Raw genomic sequence first — 12,272 nt, 5'->3', positions numbered from 1 at the left:
TGTAGTGTTTTGTTCAGTAATTAATAAATTGTTTTGCCATGTAGTGGTGTAGCTAACTATTTGAAATGTCTGTGTTTTTTAGGCTAAATCACACATTATGTTGACATCTGACTACAGAGTGATCTGTTCTTGCAATTTGTAGTCTATGACATTTTTGATAATTTTTCTTAAGGGTAGCTTTAGTGTAGCTTAACTTATTCCAGTGTAAAGTCATTGGTAATTGGTAATTGGAGTCTTATGAAGATCAGGGAGGGAGGGAGGGAGTGAGGAGGAATGGCCGAGTCTTATAAAGATCAGGGAGGGAGGGAGGGAGGGAGGGAGGAGGAATGGCCGAGTCTTATAAAGTTCAGGGAGGGAGGGAGGGAGGGAGGAGGAATGGCCGAGTCTTATAAAGATCAGGGAGGGAGGGAGGGAGGGAGGAGGCATGGCCGAGTCTTAAAAATATCAGGGAGGGAGGGAGGGAGTGAGGAGGAATGGCCGAGTCTTATAAAGATCAGGGAGGGAGGGAGGGAGGGAGGGAGGGAGGGAGGAGGAATGGCCGAGTCTTATAAAGATCAGGGAGGAAGGGAGGGAGTGAGGAGGAATGGCAGAGTCTTATAAAGATCAGGGAGGAAGGGAGGGAGGGAGGAGGCATGGCCGAGTCTTAAAAAGATCAGGGAGGGAGGGAGGGAGGGAGGAGGCATGGCCGAGTCTTAAAAATATCAGGGAGGGAGGGAGGGAGGGAGGGAGGGAGGGAGGGAGGAGGAATGGCCGAGTCTTATAAAGATCAGGGAGGGAGGGAGGGAGTGAGGAGGAATGGCCGAGTCTTATAAAGATCAGGGAGGGAGGGAGGGAGGGAGTGAGGAGGAATGGCCGAGTCTTATAAAGATCAGGGAGGGAGGGAGGGAGGGAGGAGGAATGGCCGAGTCTTATAAAGATCAGGGAGGGAGGGAGGGAGGGAGGAGGAATGGCCGAGTCTTATAAAGATCAGGGAGGGAGGGGGTGAGGAGGAATGGCAGAGTCTTATAAAGATCAGGGAGGGAGGGAGGGAGGGAGGAGGAATGGCCGAGTCTTATAAAGATCAGGGAGGGAGGGGGTGAGGAGGAATGGCAGAGTCTTATAAAGATCAGGGAGGAAGGGAGGGAGTGAGGAGGAATGGCAGAGTCTTATAAAGATCAGGGAGGGAGGGAGGGAGGGAGGGAGGGAGGGAGGGAGGGAGGGAGGGAGGGAGGGAGGGAGGGAGGGAGGGAGGGAGGGAGGGAGAATGACAGAGTTATAAAGATCAGGGAGGGAGGGAGGGAGGGAGGGTTGGATGACAGAGTCTTTAAAAGATCAGAATGATAGAGGGATGGAGGGAGGGAAAATCAGAGGAGTGAGCCTAGTGTTGCAAGGGCGTGAGAGAATGGGGGCGAGGAGGGATTCTTCACTTGTCACTGCTATATATTTGCTACCTTTCACAGTGCAATGCTACCTTTCGCAGTGCAACGCTACCTTTCACAGTGCAATGTTACCTTTCACAGTGCAATGTTACCTTTCACAGTGCAATGCTACCTTTCGCAGTGCAACGCTACCTTTCACAGTGCAATGTTACCTTTCACAGTGCAATGTTACCTTTCACAGTGCAATGTTACCTTTCACAGTGCAATGTGACCTTTCGCAGTGCAACGCTACCTTTCACAGTGCAATGCGACCTTTCGCAGTGCAACGCTACCTTTCACAGTGCAATGCTGCCTTTCACAGTGCAATGTTACCTTTCACAGTGCAATGCTACCTTTCACAGTGCAATGTTACCTTTCACAGTGCAATGTTACCTTTCATAGTGCAATGCTACCTTTCACAGTGCAATGTTGCCATTGACATGTTGGTGGTGATGGTTGTTTTGTATGCTTGTGACTTCATGCATGTGTTCTTGTCTGACTATTGTTTTTTTTCCTTTTCTGGGTTGACTTGGTTTCTGTTGTTGTTGTTGTTTTTGTTGTTGTTGTTTTGCTACGACGTGTTAAAGTTGATCAGGCCACTTCGTATGGTAAGTTTGTGCATGTTGCTACTATTGAATTGTCCTGTTGTAAGGCAACACCGTAGTGTAGTTGGAGAAGGATTTCTGTCAACACAGTTGTTCTGTATAGGTTGATGTTTTCTGTAAATGTGTTGCAATGGAGGCTGCTGAGGGGAGGACGGCTCATAATAATGGCAGGAACGAAGCCAATGGAATGGTATCAAACCATGTGTTTGCTGTATTTGATGCCATTCCAGCCATTCCGCTCCAGACATTATCACAAGCCCGTCCTCCCCAATTAAGGTGCCACCAACCTCCTGTGATTTGCTGTTCTTTGCAGGGTTTTTGCACATAGTTTTGCATCGTTTTAGTTCTGTTTATCAAAAAATGTACTTGTACCTGCTACTTCCCATTACAACAAGATTAAGATATGCCCGATGTTTAACCTTTCAGAAATGAGATACAAGGTAGACACATTTAAATGGATTGAAGGCTTTAGAATATGTCATTTATCACGAGGACAAAAACCTCAAGGACATTCATTCAGTTGACACAATCTATTAAAAACATGTTGTATTCAACTGCTCTTTGTCCAGGTACTGAAAAGTACAACTGTCTTATATGGATACATGTACTTTTTGTTCAACTAGATGGGGGGTAGATCGGATAGTGTTGAATAGATAACATTGAGGACATTCGTCTGTAAAGTCTAATAAAATTCAGTGCATTGAGGACACATGAGTTTGATGGATGAGTGTGCTGCTTTGGGCAAGGACAAAAGACTAAGTGACTTCACTAATTCAACCAGAAGCAATGACAGTGCAGTTAGCACGTCAGCTGTGCTGGTTCATTTCACACGAAAAGATGATTAGATAATGAATCATGCAAGGCAAGGCAACATAAATGTGCTTACACTGCACTGTATAGTATAGAGTATTCATAGGGAATCATAGTATATCAACTTAAGGTTTCTGTAAACAATTACAACAACTAATCTATCTATCTATCAGTGGTGCCCAATCCCATCACACTACCACCCCATTGTACCGACCAACCATTCAACCACCTCTTTCAGGGACGGTCGCCATGGACCTCCAGAACCCGACGGACCCCCCAGAGGACAGCAGCAAACTGACCCTGCCCACAGAGAACGGGTCTGGAAGCAGACGGCCCAGCATCGCCCCCGTCTTGGAGATCGCTGACTCCTCCTCCATCCTGCCCTGCGACCTGCTCAGTGACCAATCAGAGGACGAGACCAACCAATCAGACGAGGAGAGCTCGTCGGTGTCCGAGTGAGTGTCCAATCAGAGATGTCGCGGAGGGCAAAGGGAAGTTGGAAGGGCTTGGGCTGTGTTTCCGAAAGGATGTATCAGCACTCACTGGTTTCAACGCTACAGGCCATGGCTTATGGCTGGGCTGTAGCTAGAATTATTGTTTTCATTATTAACTGACAGTCAATATGATAATGTCTAGTCGGCTTTTATAACGTCTGTTCAGCTTAATGTTGAGTCACACAGCTACTCTATCCATTCCATCACCAAAGGAAAGAGAAGATGTGTGGGGGGGTTAGAGTGGATCCTTTCTTTCTTTATTTTCTTATTTTCTCTCTCTCACTCTATTTCTTTCTCCCTTTCTTTACATCTTTCAATGCATACCATTGAAGCCCTTAGACAACAGTTACATAAGTAACACACTGTGGTATGGCAGACTGCTGCCTGGAAGAGAGAGAGAGAGAATTTTATATTGTGTTCTGGTCATGAGCCATACAGTCATCTCTTGAAGTCCCACAGTGCCCCTGTGTGGTCATGATAAACAAGCCTTTGAGAAAAGGCTACACTCGGTCTCTATACTGTATGTAACAATCCATCAATCCTTTGTGTTAACCTTCAACATGTGTGCAATACTTTACACTGACAAATAGCTGTGTCAATGACACAATGACAAATAGATGGTGTCAATGACACAATGACAAATAGATGGTGTCAATGACACAATGACAAATAGATGGTGTCAATGATTGACATTGAAACATTTTCAATAGATTGCCTTGTCGCTAAAGTTTTTGGTTCATTGCCTCTTCTAAAGTCTCTCTGACTGAAAGTGTGTGTATTTGTTGTTCATTTAAATTTTTCACCTCAGTTTTGTGAAAGGATATCCTCCCAACTCGCCCTACATTGGCAGCTCTCCAACCCTGTGCCATCTCTTACCCCAGAAAGCCTCGTTCTGCTGCCTTCGTCTGGACAAGGTGAGTAGAGACAAGGATGTAATGAAGTCTATAGTTGACAAACAAACTTGGTTTTGTTCTCTCATGTAGTAATTATTAAGCCACACAGTCTTGTTCCAAAGACAGCAAACAATGTATTATATCTTATTGTGTTGAGCTGTGTTGGTTGCACCATGTCTTAACAATTGTATTGTACATTAGCTTGTAAACTTGACTGTATGAATTGAAATAATAGAATACAGCAGACAAACCTAACTGTTTAGTGTTGTCACAATAGTTCAAGGAATATCATATGTTTATGGACAAAAAACTTGCCTTAGACTTCACCCAGTAACACTGACAAACATTTAAATCATCATAACAAACCTGAAACACAATGACCTTTTACCTAACTTTCCATGACATCCAGGGTTGCAGGCACAACAGTTTTGAGGATGCCAAGGCCTATGGTTTTAAGAACAAGCTGATCATAGTATCTGCAGAGATGGCAGGGAACGGCCTCTATAACTTCATCGTCCCTCTGCGGGCCTACTACCGCCCCAGGAAAGAGCTCAACCCTATCGTCCTGCTATTAGACTACCCGTAAGTAGTTTCACGCACCGGACTGCACTGGGCGCAATAGCTTGAGGGTGAGGTTACCCCATAAGCAACCACATGACTGGTCTGCGCCTCTTTATAATGGTTTTAGATAACATATCATGTATCCACCTGTGTGTAATGCATTTAAACAGACTAAATGCATAATAACACCTATACATGTTTTCATAATGCATTACACTTGCTGATTGAGACTTGAAAAGGTATATGATGTGGTATATGACTTGGTATATGTAGTGGTATAGGGCTTGGTATATGATGTGGTATATGATGTGGTATAGGACTTGGTATATGACTTGGTATATGATTTGGTATATGACCTGGTATATGATGTGGTATATGATGTGGTATAGGACTTGGTATATGACTTGGTATATGATTTGGTATATGACCTGGTATATGATGTGGTATATGACTTGGTATATGTAGTGGTATATGACTTGGTATATGATGTGGTATAGATATTGGTATATGATGTGGTATATGACTTGGTATATGTAGTGGTATAGGGCTTGGTATATGATGTGGTATAGGATATGGTATAGGACTTGGTATATGACTTGGTATATTATGTGGTATATGATGTGGTATAGGCCTTGGTATATGATGTGGTATATGATGTGGTATATGACTTGGTATATGACTTGGTATATTCATTGTTATAGGACTTGGTATAGTACTTAAATGCATTACACTCAGATGGTTATTGTAATATAAAGTTTTGCCAAGATTTAGTGTTGGGCTGCATGAAATCTAGTGACATTAAGTAATTGTAGGGAGAGTAATGTGATTAAACAGCTGCAGCCTGAAGTTAACTTAACTGCTGCAGGATGAGAAATCATTTCTTCATTATTCATATTGCTGGCTGTGCCTCTCTGTTGGATAAATGGAGCTCTGGGAAGATTCAGGGGTGTGTGTTTGTGTGATGTTTTTGCCTATAATAATTCAGTGTGGATTTCATTACAGTAACTTCAGAGGACTCTCCAGGGAAGTTTGTGTAGCTAAACAGAAAGCCATGGAGCTCTGTAATCCCATATAGTCTGGGGCAGAGACTAACATTTCACACTGTATCTATCCTAGTCCCACTATACAGTTATCTACTTCCTGAGGAGTTACCATGGCAACTGGCTATATTGCATATCTGGAGGAGTTATCAGGAAGCAGTATTTTGTCGTAGAATCAAAAAACAGAATACATATTTGCTGCATATGTACAGTATTTTAGGACATTGTGTAGTTTAATTTTTTTTAAAGGAAAATTGTTTGGCTGCAAAATTTGCTGAGGCTTCTAATAGTCTAATAACCATTAGTATGTATGTACTGTACTTTATGTGTGGTTGCAGTTGTCTATGTTCTGCCCCTTGTCATGGAATTATTCTAATCAAAAGAGAGAGATTTAGATTTCTTCAAAACAACACAACTTTATAATTTAATTACTACACTAACGGAGTTGGTCGGTAACCACCCTTAAGGTAATCACTGAGAACTCTAAGAGCAGAACTAAGCCACAGCATTTCATAGTTAAGACATATTCTCCTGAATATGTGACAAACAACAGATTTGTGAAATTATACGAAGGTACATTGTGCTCTCATGCAACATTTACATTGCACCAGGTTTCTGTCTCTATGTCATTTAACTACTTTGTTAAACAAACATACTAATGCAACATAGGACACCAGTTCCTTCCCTTAATTCATGAAGTCCAGTATTCATCTGCCACGTGGGAGAAATAAACTGGAGGGAGGTTCTGCCTGGCACCGGCAGTCAGGCACACAGACACCAATCATGGATTGGAATGCAGTCTTTAGGTTTTATCACCTAGGCATCTTAAATCAACTGTCAGCGTTAAGCCTCAGAGACTCATTTCAGAAGAACAGACATTGTGAAAATACTAATATGAATACATTCTAATATAAAAGTAATGTGATTAACATAATGATGTAATTCTACTACACCCTAATGATATAGTGTTGTGATTCCTGCAGGCCTGACAACCACTTCCTAGAAGCCATCTGCTGTTTCCCAATGGTCTACTTCATGGCCGGAACTATAGATAAGTAGGTGTTCATTACTCTTTCGTTACTGGAACTCCTCACTTCACAGAATTCCAATGACCCTGGTCAATTCCAATGACATCCCAATGATATTATGCAGTGCCTCCCTCATTTACACATTAATTAGCTATACAGTGCATTTGGAAAGTATACGTTACAGCCTTATTCTGAAATTGATGAAGTTGTTGTTTTTCCGAATCAATCTACACACAATATCCCCTAATGACAAAGCAAAAAACACTAATTGTTGCAAATGTATTCAAAATAAAACATTTAAAATATCATATATATATTAGTATTCAGACCCTTTACTCAGTACTTTGTTGAAGCACCTTTGGCAGCGATTACAGCCTCGAGTCTTCTTTGGTATGATGCTACAAGCTTGGCACACCAGTATTTAGGGAGTTTCTCCCATTCTTCTCTGCAGATCCTCTCAAACTCTGTCAGGTTGGATGGGGAGCATCGCTGCACCGCTATTTTCAGGTCTCTCCAGAGATGTTCGATCGGGTTCAGGTCCAGGCTCTGGCAGAGCCACTAAAGGACATTAAGAGACTTGTCCCAAAGCCACTCCTGCGTTGTCTTGGCTGTGTGCATCTCAAGGATGATCAATGGAAACAGGATGTCCAAAACCTTTTTTCGCTTTCTATTTATGTTAAATAGTTTTAATTCATTCATTTTAGAATAAGGCTGTAACTTAACAAAATGTGGAAAAAGTCAAGGGGTCTGTATACTTTCCGAATGCACTGTATATTATGTATATTACTATCCAGGGGATTTGCAATTAACGAGTGTCTAATGACATATTATAGGTCAGGTAAAAGTCACGAATGTCATAATATGGTATATTGTGTTGGTTTCTCTTTGTGGCAGCTTGTCACGATGTGTTGTGTTATGATGGGTTCTCTTTGTGGCAGCCTGGACAATCTTCTGCAGTGTGGCATCATCTATGCTGATAACCTGGTGGTGGTGGACAAGGAGAGCACCATGAGTGCTGAGGAGGACTATATGGCAGACGCCAAAACCATAGTCAACGTACAGACCATGTTCAGGTATGCTGTGATATGCCTGCTTCTATGTTTAATGATATACAGTAAATGCGCTGCACACAGATTGGTTGCAGGTCTTCATTTCAAGTAACCTATTACGGCACAGTGTGGACTACTTGCAGTATAGTAAATCATTATATATACTCTGTCTTTACAATTCAAGAGGGAAAATCATTTTTCAAGCATGGAACTGACATAAAACAATGAAATACACTCTGGGAATTCAAAGTCATTTGAAATTCAGATGAAAGTATCAGATGAAAGTATCAGATGAAAGTCTCAGATGACAGTCAGATGAAAGTGTTAGATGACAGTCAGATGAAAGTGTTAGATGACAGTCAGATGAAAGTGTTAGATGACAGTCAGATGGAAGTGTCAGATGAAGGTGTTAGATGACAGTCAGATGGAAGTGTCAGATGAAGGTGTTAGATGACAGTCAGATGAAAGTCTCAGATGACAGTCAGATGAAAGTGTTAGATGACAGTCAGATGAAAGTGTTAGATGAAGGTGTTAGATGACAGTCAGATGGAAGTGTCAGATGAAGGTGTTAGATGACAGTCAGATGGAAGTGTTAGATGAAGGTGTTAGATGACAGTCAGATGGAAGTGTTAGATGACAGTCAGATGGAAGTGTCAGATGAAAGTGTTAGATGACAGTCAGATGGAAGTGTCAGATGAAGGTGTTAGATGACAGTCAGATGAAAGTCTCAGATGAAAGTATCAGATGAAAGTCTCAGATGACAGTCAGATGAAAGTGTTAGATGACAGTCAGATGGAAGTGTCAGATGAAGGTGTTAGATGACAGTCAGATGGAAGTGTTAGATGACAGTCAGATGGAAGTGTCAGATGAAAGTGTTAGATGACAGTCAGATGGAAGTGTCAGATGAAGGTGTTAGATGACAGTCAGATGGAAGTGTCAGATGAAGGTGTTAGATGACAGTCAGATGAAAGTCTCAGATGACAGTCAGATGAAAGTGTTAGATGACAGTCAGATGAAGGTGTTAGATGACAGTCAGATGGAAGTGTCAGATGAAGGTGTTAGATGACAGTCAGATGGAAGTGTCAGATGAAGGTGTTAGATGACAGTCAGATGAAAGTGTTAGATGATGTTGTTGTTTTTCATGAAAGTAAAATGAATAAACCATTGGGTGAAACTGTATTAAACAGCATCTATCAGAGCATCTATCAGGGTAGAAACGTTTCATTCAACATCCCAAAACTGAAACCATGCATCACTGCTAGATTGGTACTTACCCATGAGCCCAAAGCATTGAATCTCTTTGACTCTTTCCTTCCTTCCTACTCTCAATTAAATTCAAGGGGCTTTATTGGCATGGGAAACGTGTTAACATTGCCAAAGCAAGTGAGGTAGATAATATACAAAAGTGAAATAAACAATACAAATTAACAGTAAACATTACACATACAGAAGTTTCAAAACAATAAAGACATTACAAATGTCATATTATGTATATATACAGTGTTGTAACAATGTACAAATGGTTAAAGTACACAAGGGAAAATAAATAAGCATAAATATGGGTTGTATTTACAATGGTGTTTGTTCTTCACTGGTTGCCCTTTTCTTGTGGCAACAGGTCACAAATCTTGCTGCTGTGATGGCACACTGTGGAATTTCACCCAGTAGATATGGGAGTTTATCAAAATTGGGTTTGTTTTCAAATTCTTTGTGGATCTGTGTAATCTGAGGGAAATATGTGTCTCTAATATGGTCATACATTTGGCAGGAGGTTAGGAAGTGCAGCTCAGTTTCCACCAAGTGCAACTCAGTTTCCAAGAATGCCCCTGCCTTGTCTCACAGCTTTGTGGAAGTTACCTGTGGCGCTGATGTTTAGGCCAAGGTATGTATAGTTTTTTGTGTGCTCTAGGGCAATGGTGTCTAGATGGAATTTGTATTTGTGGTCCTGGCGACTGGACCTTTTTTGGAACACCATTATTTTGGTCTTACTGAGATTTACTGTCAGGGCCCAGGTCTGGCAGAATCTGTGCAGAATATCTAGGTGCTGCTGTAGGCCCTCCTTGGTTCGTGACAGAAGCACCAGATCATAGGCAAACAGTAGACATTTGACTGCAGATTCTAGTAGGGTGAGGCCAGGTGCTGCAGACTTTTCTAGTGCCCGCGCCAATTCGTTGATATATATGTTGAAGAGGGTGAGGCTTAAGCTGCATCCCTGTCTCACCCCACAGCCCCGTGGGAAGAAATGTGTGTGTTGTTTGATTTTATAATGTCATGTTTTACCCCCAACACCACTTTCCGTCAATTTGTATAGCAGACCCTCATGCCAAATTGAGTCAAAGTCTTTTTTGAAATCAACAAAGCATGAGAAGACTTTGTCTTTGTTTTGGTTTGTTTGGTTGTCAATTAGGGTATGCAGGGTGAATACATGGTCTGTTGTATGGTAATTTGGTAAAAAGCCAATTTGACATTTGCTCAGTACATTGTTTTCATTGAGGAAATGTACAAGTCTGCTGTTAATGATAATGCAGAGGATTTTCCCAAGGTTGCTGTTGACGCATATCCCACGGTAGTTATTGGGGTCAAATTTGTCTCCACTTTTGTGGATTGGGGTGATCAGTCCTTGGTTCCAAATATTGGGGAAGATGCCAGAGCTAAGGATGATGTTAAAGAGTTTTAGTATAGCCAATTGGAATTTGTTGTCTGTATATTTTATAATTTCATTAAGGATACCATCAACACCACATGCCTTTTTGGGTTGGAGGGTTTTTATTTTGTCCTGTAGCTCATTCAAGGTAATTGGAGAATCCAGTCGGTTCTGGTAGTCTTTAATAGTTGGTTCTGGGGTTTGTATTTGGTCCTGTATATGTTTTTGCTCTTTATTCTTTGTTATAGAGCCAAAAAGATTGGAGAAGTGGTTTACCCATACATCTCCGTTTTGGATAGATAACTATTTGTGTTGTAGTTTGTTAAGTGTTTTCCAATTTTCCCAGAAGTGTTTAGAGTCTATGGATTCTTCAATTACATTGAGCTGATTTCTGACGTGCTGTTCCTTCTTTTTCCGTAGTGTATTTCTGTATTGTTTTAGTGATTCACCATAGTGAAGGCGTAGACTCAGGTGTTCCGGGTCTCTATGTTTTTGGTTGGACAGGTTTCTCAATTTCTTTCTTAAATCTTCATCAAAACATTTGTCATTGTTTTCTTCGGTTTTCTATTTGAGATTTTTAGATTTGATAGGGAAGCTGAGAGTTCAAATATACTGTTAAGATTTTCTACTGCCAAGTTTACACCTTCACTATTATAGTGGAACGTTTTACCCAGGAAATTGTCTAAAAGGGATTGAATTTGTTGTTGCCTAATTGTTTTTTGGTAGGTTTCCAAACTGCATTCCTTCCATCTATAGCATTTCTTAATGTTACTCAGTTCCTTTGGCTTTGATGCCTCATGATTGAGATTTGCTCTGTTCAAGTAGACTGTGATTTTGCTGTGGTCTGATAAGGGTGTCAGTGGGCTGACTGTGAACGCTCTAAGAGACTCTGGGTTGAGGTCAGTGATAAAGTAGTCTGCAGTACTACTGCCAAGAGATGAGCTATAGGTGTACCTACCATAGGAGTCCCCTCGAAGCCTACCATTGACTATGTACATACCCAGCGTGCGACAGAGCTGCAGGAGTTGTGACCCGTTTTTGTTGGTTATGTTGTCTTAGTTGTGCCTCGGGGGGCATATGGGGAGGGAATGCTGTCATCTCCAGGTAGGTGTTTGTCCCTTTGTGTGCTGAGGGTGTCAGGTTCTTGTCCGGTTCTGGCATTTAGGTCACCACAGACTAGTACATGTCCCTGAGCCTGGAAATTATTGATTTCCCCCTCCAGGATGGAGAAGCTGTCTTCATTAAAGTATGGGGATTCTAGTGGGGGGATATAGGTAGCACACAGGAGGACATTTTTCTCTGTTAATTAAGATAATTTCCTTTTGAATTTCTCTCTCTCTCTCCTCTTCCACCACCCTCTCCCTCTATCTACCCATCTATCCCTCCAGGCTGTTCCCCAGTCTTAGTATCATCACTGAGCTGACCCACCCCTCCAACATGAGATTTATGCAGTTCAGAGCTAAGGACTGCTATTCTCTGGCTCTCTCCAAACTAGAGAAGGTGAGTTCAGCGTGGGGGCATGTAACTCCTCCATCTTTAGATCTGAGGCTTCAGCCCTCATTACTGACTCTCTGTCTGTGTGGATGTCATGTGGGAGGTGAACTCTGTTACACAGACTCAGACATGAAGATATAAAGCTCTGGACTGGGTTAACAAACCAGCTGATGACATTTCATGTGCTCTCTCTCCCTTCCCTCTTTCTCTCATTCTCTATCTCCTCCCTCTCCCCTCTCTCTTCCCCCTCCCCCTCT

General features: G+C 41.9%; 1 protein-coding gene across 5 annotated transcripts in view; it reads left to right on the top strand.

Moving 5' to 3' along the window:
- Positions 1–12,272, top strand: part of LOC110536366 (potassium channel subfamily T member 1) — a 75,614-nt gene that overhangs the window by 50,428 nt on the left and 12,914 nt on the right. For all 5 annotated transcript variants that reach the window (XM_090189161.1, XM_090189159.1, XM_090189160.1 and 2 more), the window contains exons 18-23: positions 3,051–3,267; positions 4,115–4,220; positions 4,609–4,781; positions 6,784–6,855; positions 7,767–7,901; positions 11,910–12,021. In XM_090189161.1, coding sequence (XP_090045287.1) covers positions 3,051–3,267; positions 4,115–4,220; positions 4,609–4,781; positions 6,784–6,855; positions 7,767–7,901; positions 11,910–12,021 — 815 coding nt within the window. The remainder of the gene's footprint in view (positions 1–3,050; positions 3,268–4,114; positions 4,221–4,608; positions 4,782–6,783; positions 6,856–7,766; positions 7,902–11,909; positions 12,022–12,272) is intronic.

This window comes from Oncorhynchus mykiss, chromosome 11, assembly GCF_057628025.1.
Source record: "Oncorhynchus mykiss isolate SJ-2025 chromosome 11, ASM5762802v1, whole genome shotgun sequence".
NCBI classification, from domain to species: domain Eukaryota; kingdom Metazoa; phylum Chordata; class Actinopteri; order Salmoniformes; family Salmonidae; genus Oncorhynchus; species Oncorhynchus mykiss.
This window is presented reverse-complemented; position numbering and strand designations above follow the sequence as displayed.